Source organism: Lissotriton vulgaris, chromosome 2_1 (genome assembly GCF_964263255.1).
Source record: "Lissotriton vulgaris chromosome 2_1, aLisVul1.2, whole genome shotgun sequence".
Taxonomy (NCBI): Eukaryota; Metazoa; Chordata; class Amphibia; order Caudata; family Salamandridae; genus Lissotriton; species Lissotriton vulgaris.
In genome coordinates this window covers 695301870-695322628 of record NC_141687.1, presented here as the reverse complement: position 1 = coordinate 695322628, position 20759 = coordinate 695301870, and the positions used below count along the sequence as shown (strand labels likewise).

Below are 20759 nucleotides of genomic sequence, written 5' to 3'. Positions count from 1 at the left end.
TCCCACAGGCCTTTCTTTTCCAGATATGTCAGCACACCATTGGCAGCATCACTCCATGTGCAATGTTATTTTGCTCTGAAACCGAGATGGAATGGCAGTTTGTAGTCCGGCAATCCCCATGATGGCGCAGTACACAATGTCTCTTTCAATTTCTTGAAACAATTTGCAAGCTCATTAGTCATAGCATCTGCATTCATGGACCCATTAGCGGCAGCAGTTCATTATCCACAGGAAGGATATCATTCCTTTCTTGGTGGGCAGGAGCTGAATGACCTGAAACAATTTCATTCTGTCAGGTGGCATGCTGCGTGTAACTTGGAGTATCATAAAACCAAGGTAAGACACCTCTTTTTGGCAGCACTGGCATTTTGACAATGAGGCTTCTCTTCTCTCTTGGAGGTAGTTCAGCAGAACTACAGTGTCTTTTGTCATAGGCTTTCACAGGCCTCAAGTAATGGAGAGGTCACAAGGAGGTCATCAGCGTACTGCAGGATGATGCTACCACCTTCCAGGCATAGGTGGTCCAAGTCTCTCTTTACTGCCTGCGCATTGACATTGGGACTCACAGTGAACAAAGTGTACTGGGTATCCCAGCAAGACGGGAAAGAGGCTTTCACTCTGTAGATGGACTTTAATGCTAAAACCCACTGAGGAGAGAAAAATACTCTGCCTCTACAGGTACAAATAATAATATAGTACTGGGGTCAGGCACAACAGGCTCTAAGGGAACCACAAGTTCATAAGGTTCTCACTTTATGGGGCCAGCATGTTTTCACCACCCTGTCTCTTAAAATGTTATTTATTTTAAACATCACTTTATTGTGAGGGCATTTATTCAAAACCTCTCCGTTCCCTAGATCTATAACCTTATTGTTAGTTATGTGTACATCCATCCATTTCCTTTTCATATTAACACACTGCAGTCTAACAGCATCATTCGTCATCTCTCAACACATCCCTAAGTGGCTTCAGAGATTGTATACAACAGAGAATCCTTACTGAAGCTGCAAGCAGTAAGTGCCCTGTTCTAACCTATTCTTAGGTATTTGTGAGTAAATTCCATTTATTTTAAAAAAACTATATATATACTTCTGCAAAAATTATATTTATTTATATTAAAATTGTGAAATGTATCCCGTTCTCTCCCACGTTAGTGGAAACATTTTCCACCTTAGAGGAAACATGAGATTCTCCTTGGGCATGTCTGATATCTTCATCCTGAAACACTGTGCAATAATAAAACTGATACCATACTCTTATCTACTCTCTGGTATCTACGATGCACCCCTTGATAATGTTATTCAATGGGATAAACCCCACCCTGCATTTCTCCTACAAAGGTATTATTTCTCAAGAAAACAGTGATATCCTCATCTGCTCATAACAGAATATGCAATATTTCCTTTAGCTAATGTTACCTAAAACAGAGCTTTGGTGTCCAATCTAGTTACAGGAAGGCTTAATCAAGGCCATAATTTTATTGTAACAACTAGGTGAATTCTTCCATTTATTAAATGTAGTTAAATTACTAATGGCTACATCCCTAATATTATTAACATGAATTGAGTATTCATTTTGACCCTAATTTCCCTAGGCACATTATAGCTTCAGACACCATTCGGGCAAAATTTACATTTACATGTAGTGTTGTACCCTACAATGGTAGAATCAGGATATTTAATCAATACAAAAAAATCCATTTATTAAACTACTCTGTAACATTACAGGCTTTCATAGTGTAATGCAGAAATCACATACTGTCACAGTGGCTCCCTGCGTGGAGATTTGTACATGAAGTAAGGCTGGTCGGTTCTAAATAAAGAACTTGGCCTTTTGATCCTATAACCTGTTGTCCCTTGTCCGAGCGATGTTACCCCATGAGGCCACCACATTTGAAAGTACCTCTCAAGAAGCATGAGTGAAAAGCCTGTGTGCTGATAATTGAAAGGTAGGGTGCACTTTTATTCTTTATTATTTATTTATTTTTATTCCTGTGAAACGTGCGTTCTAGCACCTAAAGAACATGCTCAAAACTTCAGCCTTCTGAATGCCATAGTGCGCCCTGAAGTGTTGTGCATAAAAGTAAAATATTGCATAAAGGCTTGCAACGTGATTCTCCTGTCTGTACAGCTACTCATTGCATAACTTTGTAAGATCTTTTGACTGGGTTGAATGTGTGACATTGATCCACATTCGGTCCATCTCCTGTTTTGTTTGCAAATTCCGCCATAAGTGCGCTGGGGATGCTCAGACGTGGGTCCCAGGCACTCCACACCACTGGAGTCAAGCTAGCCGGGCTGATGAGAGGTGTTACCTCGAATCCGGTCCTCGGATGCTTGATTCCGTTCTGGGAAGGACATGGCTTTTGTAGTTCGGACTGGACTGTTCCCATGGGGCACAGGGTCAGAGCTGATTTGCATATCGCCATTGTCTAACCCAGGGTGGTGTGGAGTGCAAAAAACCGATGGATTTGGGCCCAGAATTTTTGACTGCGTTGAATGTGTGACATTGATCCACATTCGTTCCATCACCTGTTTTGTTTGCAAATTCCGCCATAAGTGCGCTGGGGATGCTCAGACGTGGGTCCCAGGCACTCAACACCACTGGAGTCAAGCTAGCCAGGCTGATGAGAGGTGTTACCTCGAATCCGGTCCTCGGATGCTTGATTCCGTTCTGGGAAGGACATGGCTTTTGTAGTTCGGACTGGACTGTTCCCATGGGGCACAGGGTCAGAGCTGATTTGCATATCGCCATTGTCTAACCCAGGGTGGTGTGTAGTGCAAAAAAACGATGGATTTGGGCCCAGATCTTTTGACTGGGTTGAATGTGTGACATTGATCTACATTCGGTCCATCACCTGTTTTGTTTGCAAATTCCGCCATAAGTGTGCTGGGGATGCTCAGAGGTGGGTCCCAGGCACTCCACACCACTGGAGTCAAGCTAGCCGGGCTGATGAGAGGTGTTACCTCGAAACCGGTCCGGTCCTCGGATGCTTGATTCCGTTCTGGGAAGGACATGGCTTTTGTAGTTCGGACTGGACTGTTCCCATGGGGCACAGGGTCAGAGCTGATTTGCATATCGCCATTGTCTAACCCAGGGTGGTGTGGAGTGCAAAAAAACGATGGATTTGGGCCCAGATCTTTTGACTGGGTTGAATGTGTGACATTGATCCACATTCGGTCCATCACCTGTTTTGTTTGCTTAACTTTGTAAGTGCCCTAATATTCAGTAATATTGTGATTGCTAGAGAAACTAATATTTACCTTTTTTTATGTGGTGCAACAACATATTTTAACCAGTTGGAGATGAATCTTAATTTTGCACAATGATTTGTGGATATATACTTTGCACAGGATAATTTTCAACAGTGCTAAATATTTCAAACCCGTCAAAATCTATCATTAGCAGTTTTATTTTACAGCAGCTCATCCTTTGAGCAGCCACCAATAACTCATTAATATCATGTATCTAAGGAAAGTCAAATCTACTCCACATCAATGATAAATTCAGCTTACACTACCAACATTTTGATTTTTCTTGAAATGTCATTATAAAGTGTTATGCCATACGAGTGCTGCAACATTTTGCATCTATTATTAATATTTGTTATGTCCTATTTTTGTAAAAACACACAACTTCGTTTTTCTCTGCGAGGCCTACTTTTTTCTATTTAGTGCCTTTTCCTCTGAAAAGTCAGTTTTAACATTACCATTTAACAATTAGTATTAAAGACCCACTGAGCTAACCATGTCTGTCTCTGACCAAACGGCTTGCTCTGTACTCCTAAAATCACCCCTCCTTTACAAATCTATTCCAGCCTGACCCTAGGACATTTTCTGCCCACTTTAACACGACCTGAGTTAACAGCTGCCAAAAGCCTCTTATTCTTAAATGTTGTAAGCTCTGACTGCACTACTGACGGTGGTTCCAATATAAATTTGTACACACGTTTTCAAATTTTAGTACTATGAGTCTATGTATAATACTCCCAGAATGCTCTCTTATTATATGCAAATATCTGCAGACTCTTGAAAGCAAGTGTGATCATTCTTTGCTTTCAAAATGAAACGTTCGCAATAGGAAAAAACAATTTACTAAACTAATGTAATATTTTAGGTACCATATCTTTGCAGCATTATTTACTAACATGTTGATGTATGCTAGTATTTCCCAAAAATATTCATAATGGAAAATAAGTTTACACAGTTTAAATACATCTATAGAAAACGAAAATAAACCAGCATTGCCAAAGCCAGTAGATCTGAAATTGGAGGTCAGTCTTTTGTTTTGTCAATGCATGACTTTTTTTTTTTTACATGGTTTTTGTAAAACCATATCAGTGTGTGAGCTGCTGGGCCCTCACCATTCTAACAAGCATGGGCAAAAGCAAAAATCATTTTTGGTCTCAAAAAGTACACATTGCCACAGGAGTTCTGGGCACTGTACAAAACTACTTTGTGTGTCAATATGCTCCTTGTGAAAGAGCAGAATACTGTCACTCACAGTGTTAGAGAGAGAGTGAGAGGCATAATTTTAATATAAACAAAAGGTCATGGATAGCGCCAGGCCTAATTAGAGGCCCAATTATTAAAGAAAGTCTCAAAAGTGCATGCATGGTATATATCCTTGCATATATATGGTTTCCTTGAATTCAGAAGAATTTACAGACGTAGGCCAAGAAATAGTACTCCTAGAAAATATTTGTGAACTGCATTTTTCCATGAGCAAATTTGCATGTGTAGATTTGCTCATGTGAAAATCTGAATGTTTCTAAGTTCACTTTTCCTCCAACTACTTTTTTCCTAACCCTGGAAGAGGTTTTAAGTCTGCCACTGTCAAGAGTAAATTTCCAACCTTTCTCATTATGAGTGCATCCACTTAACATATTTTAAATAATTCATATTCTTACCTTCATTTGAATTTTTCTCTCCTGACGTTTTTAGACCGCTTTCTAGTGAGCTTACCATGATTTTCATCTGAGATCCTGTTTTGTGAAATTTTGCTTTTTTTACTCACAATTTGCGCTTACACCCTGAAAGATAAATTCAAAAGGTCTACAAGGGAAAAGTTGTTAGGCAGTGGATAAAATGAGTTCAAAAGAGGAAAATCAACAGTTCTGGACCAGCGAGCGACATCACATATAAAACCAATTTCCTTCTCTCCTGCATTAATGCACTCCATTTTTTATAAAAATCAAGGAAACATAGAGGTCCAGTATTGAAGAACAATGCCCTATTCAAATGCAGTCATTTATGTATGACATATGTACTCATATTTCAAAAATATTTCCCTGTGTTCCGGTGCAACCAGCAAATCAGAAGCTCCACCCACTATATTCTGGGTTTCTTTTTCTGGGTAAAATCCATACCCCATGCTAGCATAGGGTCTACTGCAATGGATTTTATTAAAAACCCCGAATGGTCTAGACATTTGTCAATATTTATTGATATAAAATAACTTAGTTAATTATCAGTCACCTGTTTCACTACTTCTCATATGTGTAGGTACACAAAAATTATTCAATAACCCAGGCTCTCCTGCAGTGTATGCCACATATCATTTAGTGTATTGATGCAGAGAATATTTTAAAAACATTCTCTACAATCCCCTGTCTATTTTAAATGCCAGTCAATGCCCCTTTTATTAATACTATGTGTTAAATATGCCTTTGAAAGACTGAAAGGTCACTTGCAGCAAGGCAAGTTAGTTATTTATCTTACATCTCACTTACCAACTGGTGACATCACAGTCCTTTAATGTCCCGCTTTCTGACACCATTTTGATGGGGAAATACTGGCACCCTCTCAGGAGCAAAGGAATGAAACTCACCAGACATAGCAGGTTTGCTCAGAAACAGAGTGAAATGTATTTATTGGTACCAAATGCATGCATCATTGCTAATTAGCAAGGAAGAAGTCAGGTCTCCAGCCTTAGGGGCTCTCAGACTGATTCTTCCCAGAGTGACACGTTTCTATGTGCTATATACAGTTTGAAATGCCATGTCAGCGGAACTAGAATAAGACACCATGCCAAATATGGCAAACATGGATGCGTAATGTCTGCACCATGCAAATTACAAACAGCCAGATATGGGCAGACCAGAAAGACTGGCTCGGCACAGTGTAAGCAACTTGCACAACCAGATTAAGAAATATCATGTAGTCAGGAGAAACAAGGTGAACTCTAAGTGGGTACAGAACAGCTTGTTGAAGCTTGTCCAGTCAAGGTCAGATAGGAAACCCTTTTGGGCTCCAGGCCTCATGTTAATGTGATCTATCTAAGCATGATATATTTTGAAGTGCATACACATGATTTTTGTATGGATGTTTATATATATTTTGCAACAAAGGATCCTCCCTCAGACCCACGCTCTGAAACATCTACATGGCCAACCTTGCAACCATCGTCCAGAAACACGGACTCAGCATAGTAGTCTATGCCGACAACACCAAGTTCATCCTCTTCCTCACCAATGATCCCGACAACACCAGGCACAACTTACAGGAAGGAATGAAGGACTTCGCAACCTGTATGAGCAGCAGCTGCCTGAAGCTCAACTCAGAGAAAACTGAAGTCCTTATCCTCCGATCCACCCCCTCTGCCAGGATTGACACCGTGTGACCCCCTGCCCTCGGCAGCCCTCCCACACCCACAAACCACGCCTGCAACCGTGGCATTATACTAGACTCCTCCCTCACCATGAACCGACAGATCAATGCAGTATTCTCCGCATGCTTCAACACCCTCTGCATACTATGTAAGACCTTCAAATGCCCCCCCCCCCCCCCCAAATCCAGGAAGACCGTCACTGACTCACTCATCACCAGCAGGATGGACTACTGGAACGCCCTCTACATCGGAATCAACAAATCTCTGCTCTCCAAACTCTAGACCTTCCAAGATCGCCACAGTCCGACTCGGCCTCAGCTTCCTACAACAAGACCACATCATCCAGGGCCTTCGAGACCTCCACTGGCTCCCAGTCGAAAAAAGAGTGACCTTCAAGCTGCTCACACATGTCTACCAAGCCCACCACAATACCGAATCCCAAAACCTCAACAAAATAGTTTCCTTCTATGCCCCCAAGAGAAACCTCCGATCAGCTGACCTGGCCTTGGTCACAGAACCAGAACGGGAGGCAGATCCTTCTCCTACATCGCGGCCAACATCTGGAACGAACGCCCTATCAGCATCAGTGGAAGCCCCACTCTTCAAGCATTCATAAAGTGGCTCAAGACGTGGCCTTTTGGATGACCAGATTCAGGAAGAGCACCAAGACCTGGCTTTTAAGACTTCCGGAGCTGACCACCCTCCCACCCCCGCGCCTTGAGACCCTCATGGGTGAGTAGCATGATCTACAAATTCATGATTGATTGATTAAAGGGCACTCAAAGGAGCCTTGGAAGTAATTACAACCACCTGCCAACAACTCCACTTTTAACAAACTAATGAAGTCGACCGTTACATTTGTGGCATTAAACATCAAATAATAATCAGATGTTATGGACGGATCTTTAAATAAAAAACCTGTCAATAGGTTTACAGATCCCCAAATAAAGACAAGTGCGGAATAAAATGAAAGATAATATAATAGGGGGTCCCTTTGCATATCTAAAAAGAGATGTATCAAAATGATGGACAGCATATTTGAAATTACCTGCAATAGTGACTACTCAAATTATTCCCCTAGTGAGTGAACTTCTGCTGCAAGCAAGCCTCATTGCCTGAGTTGCACTTTAAGCTCTTCTGAAATTGATTGGGAGTGCTGACGGGCTGTACTGCCTTTTAAGGTAAGTCTCACTGTTGCTCAGGTCAGGCAAGAGTCGCTGGGCTGGTTGTCCATGAAAAACATGTGCACAGATGAGTGCGGGCTGAACATGTGAGACTACCGGCTAACTCAGCTTGGTCACTAGGTAGCCTTTTGCAGAGAGGACCCTTCAATGATTGATATGGACCTGTAGAGGCATTATAATATGAGTTGGCATTCATGAGTGTATGTACATCAGTAGTGATCACTGACAAAGGGCGAATGCTTCACTTTATTATACATTAAGGGTGAAATCTGCAACAAATTGCAATCTTGACATCCTTAGGCCTAGAGAAAGCCTTGATGCACCAATATCGTGCTAATTCAGGTTCCTGAATAGAGATCAGACCTTGATTTCCACATATCTGCATTCCTATTGATAATTCAAGAATTCAGATTTTTCTCACTCCGCTCCTAATTAGATTTTGGTCTTTAAATCACCCTTTTAGGCCAACTTAATTAAGCTGTGGATCAGCCGGAGGATAAACCACCTTGGCCACCACAGTAGGGTGATTTACTAGTGATTAGGCATGTTCTTGGAAGATTAAAGGGTGGAGACAGAATCTGCGTGTGCTAATTACTTTTTGCATTGCACTTGGCCTGTGAAGGCTGAATCCCATAGAAACAAATGATAACCATACCTCTGGAGCCTGTCACAGGAGGGATTCCGATCTGAGGTTTTAGAGGGAAAGGATCAGGCAACAGTGGCAGCTAGGGGCACGACTTAGGCTCTCAGAGAAGATTTTTCAATGGGCTACCTAAAGGCTACATCTTGAAAAATGACAAAATTCTGTGCAGGAACATTAGGGCAGGGGTGGAGTGATGTGCCACCATAGCTTTGTGCAGAGCTACTTTACTTCTAGAACTTTCCAACTTAAAAACCTGTGAACAAAGGGAAGAGACTTTTGAGACCAGTCTGACCCCAGGGGAAGTGACCCTGAAAGAATGCCCAGAGGAATGACACTTGACCTAGTACTGCAAAGATTTATTTAAGGCCTTTTGAATTCATCTGGCACCCAGGGACTAGGATTTGTTTCTCCAGGGCTAGAGGTCCTGACCCCCTGCCTCCTCTAGTGGTCATTAAAGGGATGGACGTTTTGGTGGCCGGGGTCTGTAGGTTCCCCTGGATCTTCTGAGGACTAGTCTCCAGCAATGTGACCTCTAAAGATGAGATGACCCAAATGCTGTACAAGTGACAAGGAAGACATGGGACCTGGAGAGTGCAGTCAGGGGCCTTGGGTTGCTGCTCCGGACCCAGGAGAAATGCTAGGTGCCCAGAGAGAAGACAGGACCTATGGGATTAGGGAAAGCAGGAAAACCTTTAGGGGGCAGGAGGCCTGAAATACATACTTTTCTTTCGCTAGAGCTAGCCACCAGGAGTGAATCCTAACTTTCCCCATCAAAAACAGTGAAATGGAACCAGAGAAAAAAGCTGTTGTTGTCTGTCTTCATGGGAGAGCTGACTGCAGGGCTGGATTATGTCCCTTTAGGAAATCATGTATTTTTGAAGGAGCTGCATGTGTTGCTCTTGGTACCTTCAATTCCCAATACCAACAAGGAGGGCCAAGAGCTTTGGGGGGCCTTGCTCAAATTTAGGTCAGGAGGGGGCTTGTGCAGCACCGCCTCGTAGTGGAGCTTTTGCCTCCCGGGGGCTTCCAGTTCCTGGGTACCAACACAGAAAACAAACAGGTGAAGGGAAACTAAAATGACTGCCACCACACTCCATGTAAGGAAATGTCCCTGGTGACCCCTATCCTGGGGACGAAGGACAGAAGTCCTTGCTGTTGGGTGCTTTTCACACCCCTATTCCCCTGTCTGAGGCAAGCCCCTAGTGTGGCCAGAGGAAGTGAATGCCCAGTTTGGAATTGGAGGGACCTCTGTAACAACAACAAAAGAAGAAATCAAAAAACATTTTCACACAGCGCAAAGCCGGAGTATAGAAAAAATAATCACAAAGAGGCATGCAGCAGAAGGCATGGGGGTGGTTTCCTAAACTGAAAATTAAGGGAACAGTGTCCAGGTAGGGAAGCGTCCTGCTGTACTAAGTTAAAGCATTGGTGCTGTTATCTGCACCTCTGAGCCAGGCAATGCAATCTTCCCCTGCATCTGGTTGGTGGGATGAACAATTGTGCTCTGAGCAATCTTTTGCAGGTGAAAGCTTTAGTCTGTCTTGTGCAAATCATGAAGTAAAGCAAGAATAAGAAAATGGTATTGATGACCATCATGCATTGTAGATCGATTCACTCACAAGTGGTAAACAATGGAAGCCACACCCACTGTCAATTCGACTTTGATGCTAACTTTATATAGTAATGACATGGGTTAACAGATAACTATGCTGCCTAGTATGTTGAATGGGCTCCCAACTATGTGTACTACTAACACTTAATGTTCCTATCTGGTTTCCTTTACTCTGTATATCACATGTACTCTACTCTGGAAAAACAATGCAAGATGATTTTGTGAATCACTGTTTATCTAAACAGTTCAAACAGAAAGGCACTTCATTGTTTACACCAGTATTGTGATAAATAAAGGGATTTCCATTTGTAAGTCCAACCAGTTAGAGGGCCCCAGCTTCCTTGTCATTATATCATCTTTTATGTGCCCTATATTTTATGATATTTTAAGCTATATACCTGCTGTTAATTGTTTGCGATCCACCATCAATCTGGTTTTCAGTGTTATTGTTTTCTGCAGGTCTGTAGGAAGCTGGCTCTCTATATACTATATCAAAATGAGGTATAGTGAGCAGAGAGTCCAGTGAATCACCATTGGCTTTACAGAGTCTAAAGTAAATAATACTAATGCTCTCTTTTGTGGTAGTGTAGGCAAGCCGTTAGGCTTCTCTTTGGGTCATGTTAAGCATTTGTTGTACACACGTGGAATAAATGAGACACACAATGAATACAAACAAGACCAATTTATAAAAATAGTTCTTCGTTATATAAAGTTTGCAGAACCACAGAACCTTGTCTTAAGTAAATACGTTTTGCAATAGAAATACCTTTTAATGTAAAAAATGGACACAGTGCAATTTTCAGACTTTGTAATATTGACCTATGGGAGGAAGAACACATTCAGCATACATATAGGTAACATAGACTTACAAGACCAGACTTTGGAAGTTAAATCAATATTGGGCAAGGTTCAGTTCAGCGCTAGCAGCATACCACCAGCCGCAAAGGAGCAGCTGGGTGCAGGGTGCAAATTTGAGGTTGGGCGCACACTACAAATCAATGGGGACAGGGGCAATCGGACTGGGGCTGCTTACAGGTAAGTAGCAGAGGCTTGGGATTCAGTCTCTGGAGTTGAGGCAAGCACTGGACCAGGCCCAAAGCAGCACCACACTACACCACTAGCAGCGGCCGGTTGCAGGGTGACAACACAGCATTGGTTGCCAAATGCTAAGCCATTGCGAAAGGCCCAATTGGACAAGGGCTGCTGGCTCAGGCAAGGAGGCCGGTTGAAGGAAACCAACAGCTGGATAGGTAAGTTGCAATGCTCGAGGACATAGGGACACATTTGGTCCTCTTCACCAATGCCCAGGGCGGACGGGTGCAGGGGTGTCTTTTGGTGTTGAAAATGCCTAACTGGAGCAGGTCGAGGTTGGGGGGTGGGAGGGCCCCTGTGCAGAGGCTGCAGGCTACGTTGAGGAGTCTGGGAGAGATCAGCTCATGGTGGGCTCGGGCTCTGGAGAGCTGGGGAACCTTGCTGAGACTGATAGACGACTCAGGCCGGAGGTGTCAGATGTAGAGGGCGAACGGGGCAGGCTTCATGTTCTTCAGGCCACAGAGTCTTTACTTTGAAGATGATTGCTTTGGGAACAGGTCCGCTGTTCTTGGGAGATCTTGGTCTTTATCAAGGGCAGGCAGTCCTCCCAAGGTTCTGGAGGTTTCTGGGCTGCAGGACGAATCATCTTTTGGTGCACGATCGTCAAGGGCTGCAGGCAGGCCTGCAAGGCTGGCCAAGTCAGTAGTTTGCTGCAGTTTTCTCTGCTGGTGCAACTTTGTGGTGTCTGGCATTTCTTAGGTCATCAGGAACTGAAGTTAAAGGTCTGGGGAAGCAACCTAAATACTAGTCTTAGGGGTGGTGCAAGGGAGTGCTAGGTAGTGGCAAATTGGCCCCTTACCTGGGATGTCTACACAATGTATTCTGCCCACCTCCTGTGGAAGGGGGGACACAGACCTAGCCCTGATTGGATAAGCCCCACCATCTTCAAGATGGTGAGCACTGAAAAGTGTTTTTCACCTTGCCTCCAGCACCTTACCGGTGGAGGTGGTAGGATGGGGACCTTCTCCTACTAACAGGAGAGGCTGGGGTTGCATTATAAAGGTGGGAAGGCCTTTGAAACTCCCCTCCATGGATGGCTCTTACTGACCAGGGGAGATGTGAACACCTCCACCCAGGAAAGGCATTGTTCTCGACCTCAAAGCATGCAGGCACTCTACCCATGAGGTCAGTACACTGTCTGGTGGTAGCAGGCTTGCTCAGGCCAGTGGGTGACCACACTACAGATTGGTAGGTTTCAGGGGACCCCTCTCAAGGGATCCTCTATGTGAAAATGTTAATAAATCTGACACTGGAATCAATGTAGGTTTATTATGCTGAGATGTTTGGTACCAAACATCCCATACTTCAGTCAAGCCGTGATCGAGTTGGGGAACTCCTAATGATGAGTTCCAAGCCCATGTACTTACTGAGTCTTCTCTAGTCACGTACAATATCAAGGAATTGACAAGGATATTGTAGGGGCATATCTGCTCATGCAGATATGTCCTCACAGGAGATATAGGGCACCCTGCCTTAGGGCTAAAGCCTGATAGAGGGGTATCTTACCTATATTTCATAAAGTGTCTGTGGGTATGGCACTGTCAACTCTTCAGTGTTTTCTGCACCAAGACACACAGGCTGCAGTGGCAGGGTGCATAGGCTTGGTGAGGGGACCCTTAGGGTTGTACAATTAGTGCTGCAGCCCTTAGGGACCCTCTTTAAGCACAAAGCACTTGGTACCAGGGGTACCTTTGATGATGCACTTATATATGAGCTAATAAGGTGCTGATTGTGGTATGAAAAGATATAGTTTAGGGGAGGAGATCTAGCACATCAGTGCAGCGTCCAGCGCCATAACAGAAGCCGGTCGACTCGAGAAGGTGACACCTCAATGTCTGAAGGTGCAGCGGTTCGATGGCATCACAATCGGAGCTGGCAGACAAGAACTTGATTCTGATGTCGGAGTCGGCAGACCAAAAGTGGGAGCCAAAGGTGGAAGCCGTAATGGGCTGTGCAACAGCGTTGCTGAGGTGTCAAAACACTAGAGGTCCACCTGAAACCCAGGGCAAACCTACCGGCTGAGTTACGGGGACGACCTCATGCACCTCCTCCGTGGGGTCGAAGGCGCTCCAGAGCGAGGTGACGATCCAAGAGCAAAAAGAAGAGCTTGAGAATATTGTCTTCAACAGCAGAGTGGAGAACATCGGTAGGCACCGAAGAAAGGGTGCGCCTCGACTTCGACAGTTAACACAAAGACTTACCTCCAGGTGTCGGAGTTGAATGACGCCCGTGGAAACCGCTCCAAGAACGGATGCGCGATCAGTCCCTAGAACATTTAGGGGAACAAAGACGATGAGAAGACTTCGAAGACTGTGACATCCGTGCTGCCACAAGCTTCATTGAATGTTTCCTGTGTGCTTTCAGTCGCAGCTGTTGATACGTGTCCCACTCGTCGGAGTTGTGGTGCTCGCCCCGTAACCACATACAAATTGAGTGAGGATCCAAGGTGTACATTTGTCGACTACAGGACTCACAAGACTTGAACCCAGAGAACATCAAAGAAAGGCACACTGCTCAGTTGGTGAAAGATGTCAAGTAGACCGAAAGCAGCCAGAGGAACTTCAGTGCAGATTCACCTGTTAGCGCTTAAAAGAAGGAACTGATGGCGGCCCATCAGGGGAGAGCTTATATGGACTTTGTTGACGTCACATCCTGGAGATGATGTCGCTGCAGAGTTGCTCGACACCCTCTGCCGAAACGTCAAGGTACTCCTGGGAAAATGTCCTTATCCAGTCTGGCACCTGGGGAGGATTCTAAGATAAGAAATCTGTGGCTAGATCCTTTCTCTACTAGATAAGGCCTTACCGAAGGTAAGTAACTTGTCCTTTAAAACTATATTAATTTTGTAAATGAGAAGCTACTTTATAATTTATATATGCACAGATTGTAATATTTCTGTGAAAATATTTGTCATGAATAAAGAAGGACAATTACTCAACTTTCTTCGACATCTTGCACGATTCAAAAAGTCCTTGGTTCTTAATTTGGTACGGTTCTCATATTTATTCTTGAGCAATAAGGATATATCTTCACTGATCTTGGAAGGAAGAAAATCTGAAATGATCCTTTTGGATTCGAACTTGTGATACAGAGTTGTGATATAGAGTTTTTCTCAGATATCTGTCTGCCTATCTGTGACAAACCAAGTCACATAATGTGTGATTATAATTGTGGCGTTCTAATATGGGACTTAGAAGAAAAAGTAAATGATCCTGATTGTAGACGATTTTACTTTTCAGGTAAATTTTACTGCAAGCCTCATTTCATTTACTGCAAAACAAATAATAAGCAGAGGAAGAGACGGGTGGAGTTAAATGAACGAACACTGGTAAGTTGTTTGGTGTAAAAACACATTTTCTTATGTTCTATTTCCACAGATTAGAGCCTCTTAATTTAGGTCTACATTTCAAAGTGTTTCGTCCAGAGATTACATGAAGATGACTCCATGTTAGGCTAGCAGGAGAATTTGTGGGCCACTGTTTTATCATTGTCACAGGTGAATCCCTTGAAGCCCCCTGAAAATATTACTTGGCTTCAGATATCAGTAAATACAAAGCAAGACAATGTGTTTCGTCTGTATCTCTCTAGTGGGCTGCAGCAAGAGATAAGGTCATGCAAGAAGCCCAGAAACAAGCATTATTTAACCCCTTCGATGCAGATGACGAGATCAGCTCGTCATCAGCCACGGGGGGCGTGTGCGGTTGACGAGCTGAGCTCGTCATCTAACGCGGCTTTTACAAAAAAGCCCCGTAGCGCAAAAATAACCGCTGCAGCGATGCGGTTAAATGGCCAAGCTACGGTGCGGGAGGATACAATTCATCCAGTCAGAACTGTGTGAGACCAGTGCATAATTTGAGCCAGTGGTTGCAGGTGAGGTCCACCGGCACTCATTTTTGGGGACCAGCACTTATTTTTCTTTAACAGACTGAGAGCAAGAGAAAAAAAAACTCAAAAGGGAGAAAGAAGAGGTATTAGAAAGACGGTAAAACCTGTGATAAAGGGAGAACGCTGGGATGAAAAATAACAAGCAAGAGTCAGATGAAGAAGTAGGGATCGTCTGGTGGTGGAAGAAAGAATCATGAGGTGGAATGAAGACTACCCAACTTTGAAATTCAGCACCTCAACCTTCAAAAGCACCAGTCATGGCTTCTGAGCCAAAGTTTGGCTTGCTGCACTTATTATTTTACAAATTGGGCAATGTGTGAGAACAAATTGCTCCTGGGCTCTACAAACACAATAATGGGGAGGAAAGCCTTTGAATCAAAAGAAGATGCGTGAGATAAATCACAAAGCCATCCAGTTATAAGCAATGGTCTGACCTAAATTCCAATCTGAGCATATGCTATGTATTGAAAAATGTAGGTCTGCCTGCTGACAACTATCACTGCCTGTAGCCTAAATCCAATTAAAAGGGTTTACGCTGGAGAGCAGTAAAGGAGGCAGAGATAAGTGAGTAGCACCTGGATCTTGCTGGAGTAAATGTTTCACTGCCAGCTCTCCACCTGTGCATTAAAGGCTCCTCTTTTCCTATGCAAACAACAAAGAAAAAGAAAAGGCTGTGCCATGCTAGTAGCTGTTCCAGTGTTTGGTGCCCTCTAGTGGAGGGATTGCCATGGCAGACTCCTTAAATTTTACTTTGAATTTAAAATATAAATGCATTTGCAGCGTGGGGTATTTGGAAGCACGGGGTGCAGGGGCAAACAAACCCGACTGCCCCTCTTGAGACAAATCTGCATAGGTTCTTAAAGAAGTTCGTTGCCTTTTATTTTCCTCATTATCAAGGCCATCAACAATAATTGGAGACTCCACAATGACGGATTTCCTAAGGTATCTTTCATAAATGTTCTAACACTTGCATAGGCATCTTAAACGAAAGCTTTCTAAATGAAAATTAGTTATGTTGCACCACATTGAGCAGAGCAAACATAGAAACGTAAGTTGCTATTGCTTTAAAATTCCAAACCCAAAAATAAGTTGTGCCTCCAAAGTTTTTGGTTCATATCATTTGTAATTCTCGAATTCTGAAAACGTAGCCCACATTATTGGTTTTAGCTTCTTTTTCCTTGGCTGTGTTTCTCATGTAAATAATAATAATGTTATTAACTTGTTTTATTTAGCGCTTTTCTGCTTTTTCTAAGTATTATTAATAACAGTGGCTAACTGTTACTCGTTTTAACTGTACTCAAAATATGTTGGCCTTTGTAAAGATGAACGACTAGTCGCCTTTGCTGGAATTCCAAGTTGTTGGAGTCTACACAGACTCCACTACTGTCACTTTCCTTGTGTGCTCTGGAGTACAAGGATCACCAGAGGCGTAAAGTGTGCACCGGAAGTGCCCTAAAATATGGGGCTGCAGTGCTGCATACTTTGCTAATAATCTGGCTGTGGCGTGGGGTCTTTTATCTGAACCAGGAATGTAATGCATCGTCCGGCCCAGTGCAATGTTACTGACAGCAGCTGATGTAACGCCCTGGGCTGCTGTTTTTTCCAACCCTGGTGGTTTTGTTGTTTGCTGTAACCCAAGAATGAAGACTGCTGTTCTCATGCTAGCTTGTACTGTCACAGTCATTACATTAGTCCCTGCTCTGGTCACAATGGATTGGTAGTACACGAACGAATATTATGGCTGGAAATTCCTTACACCGCTGTCGAGAAGCCCATCAGTTGTCATTAATGGCATTTTTCACTAGTCCTGTGGACCTTTTGAATGGCCCCAAGTCTCTTTTGTAACAGAAATATACCGTGCCTGTGCCTCCTCGAACAGCTGGACCTCAGCACATAGATGTTACAGAATTCCCAAAATGAAGCAGTCTACTTAAAGCAACCAATTGAAGGGCTGCTACTTAGAGGCGTTTTAATTAAAATGTTATTCATCCTAGGTAACACATTTTCTGATATTTGTGAACCATCTGTACTGGGGACTCACTGGTCTGTCACATCAACGTGCATCATGTAGGCATCAAAACAAAGAAGTTCATTTTAGGACTTGGTCAAAGCTGCAGTGCCCTGGAGGGCCATTTCACAGGGAAGGTTATATGTCTAGTCTCTCACATCTTCACCAGGTTTGCTGAGACCTCCCAGTGCAAAACTGGGTATCAAGGACTCCAGGAAGCAAATGTAGATGATGACCGTGCTTGTAAAGTAAATGGGAGTGATTCATTTTGGAGTTGGTGGGAAATAAAGATCTCTTGCTATTTTATTCTTGTAAGGTCTGCCAGCAACTGAGACTTCAAGTCTAAATTTGAGGAACTCTGAGGCAGGATTACCCTGATGAGTTGTGCATTTGTGTACACAAAGTATCATTCCAATAGCTTTCTTTCTTAAATTGTCCTTTTTTGAATAATTTATATTATTTTACATATTATATCAGCACTGTTTTTTTGGATTCCTTACAGCCCTTTTTTACGTTCTGTTTTCTAGGACTGCCCTCAAGCGTGGACCAGTGAGGAGGCCCCAGGATCCGAGTCTGTCATGGCCAGTGCTTTCACAACCGTTAGCAGTGCTGAGGACAGCTCCCCAGGTATCATGAATTCCTTCTTTAGGAAAACTGTAAGCTGGCCTCTAAAGGTGACCAGGGATCTGCTTGACCTCCCAAGACGCCTGTCTAACTGGATGCATGGGTTTCTGCACGCTGCCGGCCGCCATTTCAGGGACAATGCATACAACTATGGCTACATGTATGAGCTCTTGAGCATTGGCGTGCCTTTTCTGTGTGTGCTCCGAGAGGTTCTCAGCGACATGCACAGAGAGATGGAGCCAGTGCCGGAAAACCTGCTCGAGTGGGTGCAAAATTGGGTGCAGAATTCTTTGGGGGTTAAACTCCTGTGAGTGTCCATGTCGTGTGCCATTCAGATTTCCGCAATTAACTGCTGAATACTTAGTGTACACATGATGCTCTGGCAGAGAGCTATACATTTCCCTACCAGTGATATGGTAGACCATGTTATGAAGGTCAGTGTCCATTTCAATTCCATTCCATTCCATTAAGGCCAAATGAAGGATATTCCTCAGCCTTGCACTTTTTTTTACAAATCATTTCCACAAGCCTCTTTTTAGAGGCATGATGCTCCAAATACCTACTAGGAGGTTTGGGCAACCATACTTCAGCAATGTCCTCGTGACATAATTATGTTGATTGGCCGAAGCCTGAATGAGCACACGCCGTTGCTTTTGCTACTCTTTTGCTGTGGTGTTACAAGGTATATGGTTGCCTTCGGCAATTATGCTATTGAGCTGTACATATGTTCATGCTGCCTTTGTAAAAGATCCTGAGATTTTCTGAATTAACAAAATGTTTTTTTTATAGAATGCAATTCGATGTTTGTGAGATGTTGTTGATTTAGTTGTTAGGACGAAATGAGTAATGTGTAGATTTAACCTCGATGCTCAGAATAGGGCTAGAGTCTTTATGTACACTGTACTGAAGTTGAATCAGAGAACCTGTGTGCTTTAGTACTTTCTCGCCTCGCTACTGTATTTTTATGTAGAACGTTTTAAGTCTGCATTTTTTTTAAAGAAAAACGTATATGTTGGTATATTAGTATGTAGAGCTTCTGTGAAATATTTCACAGGCTGCTTGTGTTGTCCATGAACCTTAAATTTCAAAACTGTGCCATTCCAAAAAATGGCCTCCTGAAGCTTGACATTGATGGTAGACTACTAAATAGGTTTTTTTTATTCAATGTTTTAAGTCTTCTGAAGGTGACTTTTGTAACTATGTGCATACTGACAAGTGAAAGCGCCCCAGAATATTAAAACACAAACCACTCAACAAAAAGCACTGAAGGGTTTACCCTTAAATGGGGGACTGTGTACCCATCCATAATCAATGTTGTTTTGTGGAGAGTATTCAAGAAATACAAACGTGCCTCTAAAATCATTGAGGAAAACCACATCTGAAGCCACTCAAACACTGGCAATTAAGTAGCAATATGGAAAGTGGCACTCTGATCCCTCAAATATTTTGTCCATTTAAAATGATTAATTTACTATAATTTGTATTGTCTGTAAAAGTAGGAGAGGAGAAAGTGTAGGAGATATCACAGGTCTTATTAAATCCTGTCTCTGCCCTCCTTCCCCTTGATGGACTACAGACTATGAGACGCCGTCACTGAATGACAAACGACTGTTTGTAAGATTCCAGGTGTCACATTCTTTTTCTGTAAATTCTGTCTTAAAGCAGACATCTGGAATGTGTTATGTTGCTAGGTGTGTGCTTAGGAGCAGGTAGCACCCTCCTCTTGGTTGTATGTGATGTGTCCTTAACTGCTGCGTTCATTCTTTGAATGGTGAAAGTACAGCAGTTACATACATGGTAAGTCACAATTGTCATCCCAGTTGAGATGTGATATAAAAAGCATTCCTGAAGTAGCAGGCTATTGAATCTTTTCTGGTGCTGCAAGGCATGGATGCTTTTTTTCTGAGGTGGTTCATCATGGCAGAGTTTCCTGACACTGTAAGGTACAGAAACCATTCCCTATGTGTTGTGCCATAGAAGTAACTCGGGATGTTAGAAGGGACAATAGCCCTTCCTGGTGTGGTAAGAAATTAAAGATCCTGCTGGTGCATTAAGGCACTCTGATGTTTGAAGACATTGTGGTCATTTCTACTGTGAAAGGCACGTAAGCAATTTCTATTGAGGTAAAAAGTGGAATCCAATACCGATTTAGAAAGTGGGCACCGTGTATGATTTGCTAAGGAATGGTGGTCATCCCTGATGCAGTAAGGCAATGAAGCTAATACTGATGCTGTAAAGCATTTATGCCATTTATTATGTGGTAAGTTGCCAAAGACTTTCGAGGTGTGTTAGTGCATCAAAGCTTTTCCTTATGTGGAGATGAACTGAATCCATGTCTGACTTGGTAAGCGATAGATACCACATACAAGTTGTTGTCTGAAAAAACTGGGTAGCTGTTTGCACTTTGAGATATGTTTACCACAATCAGAAACCATTCTGAAGAGTTAAGCCCCAGATGCTGTTTCTGATATTCTAGTGGGTAGATGTTACTCTTGTTGTGAGAACTAAAATACATTCCTGATATTCCAAGGCTCATTAGCTGTTTCTGATGTGTTATAGGCCATTAAGTTGCCTTTCCTGGTGTGACCAGTTATTAAAGCAGTTTGGTACATGACTCGTCTTGCGTTCTTTTCTGTTTCTGTGCACCAGTGTCTGCCTTTATGGGGAGAAGTACATATTTAGCTTTTTACATGTCGGGCTTGGTCACCGAGTTGAACACATGACATCTTTTCTTTGGTGATGGCAAAATGAGTTCCTGCCACTCCCTAGTGCACACCTAGCAACACAAGTATCAGGAAGTTCTATAAAACACCCCTTCCTTTTGAGGCATAGCTGCCTCATGATGACTTTCTATGTGTCGGAGTTCACGTATGCATACTACTCCTGCCATACTACCTCTAGATCTGTCTTTGAATTGATTGCTAGGAGCATGAGGATAAAGCCTGCTCCTCTCCTTTCATTTGTGATATAATTGGTCTTTGTAGTCTATAGAGTTCAGATCAGTGAAGATGGTTTTCTCCCAAGGAAATATTGCCTTTATCTAATCTTATCATTAAAAAGACCCTCTGAAGGTTATCAAACACCACTTTATACAGTATTACA

At 43.0% G+C, this 20759-nt stretch overlaps 1 protein-coding gene across 6 annotated transcripts in view; it reads left to right on the top strand.

Moving 5' to 3' along the window:
- Nucleotides 1-20759, top strand: part of MICAL2 (microtubule associated monooxygenase, calponin and LIM domain containing 2) — a 906862-nt gene that overhangs the window by 326201 nt on the left and 559902 nt on the right. For all 6 annotated transcript variants that reach the window (XM_086955940.1, XM_086955941.1, XM_086955938.1 and 3 more), the window contains 2 exons: nucleotides 14380-14468; nucleotides 17561-17660. In XM_086955940.1, the coding sequence (XP_086812066.1) occupies nucleotides 14380-14468; nucleotides 17561-17660 (189 nt within the window). The remainder of the gene's footprint in view (nucleotides 1-14379; nucleotides 14469-17560; nucleotides 17661-20759) is intronic.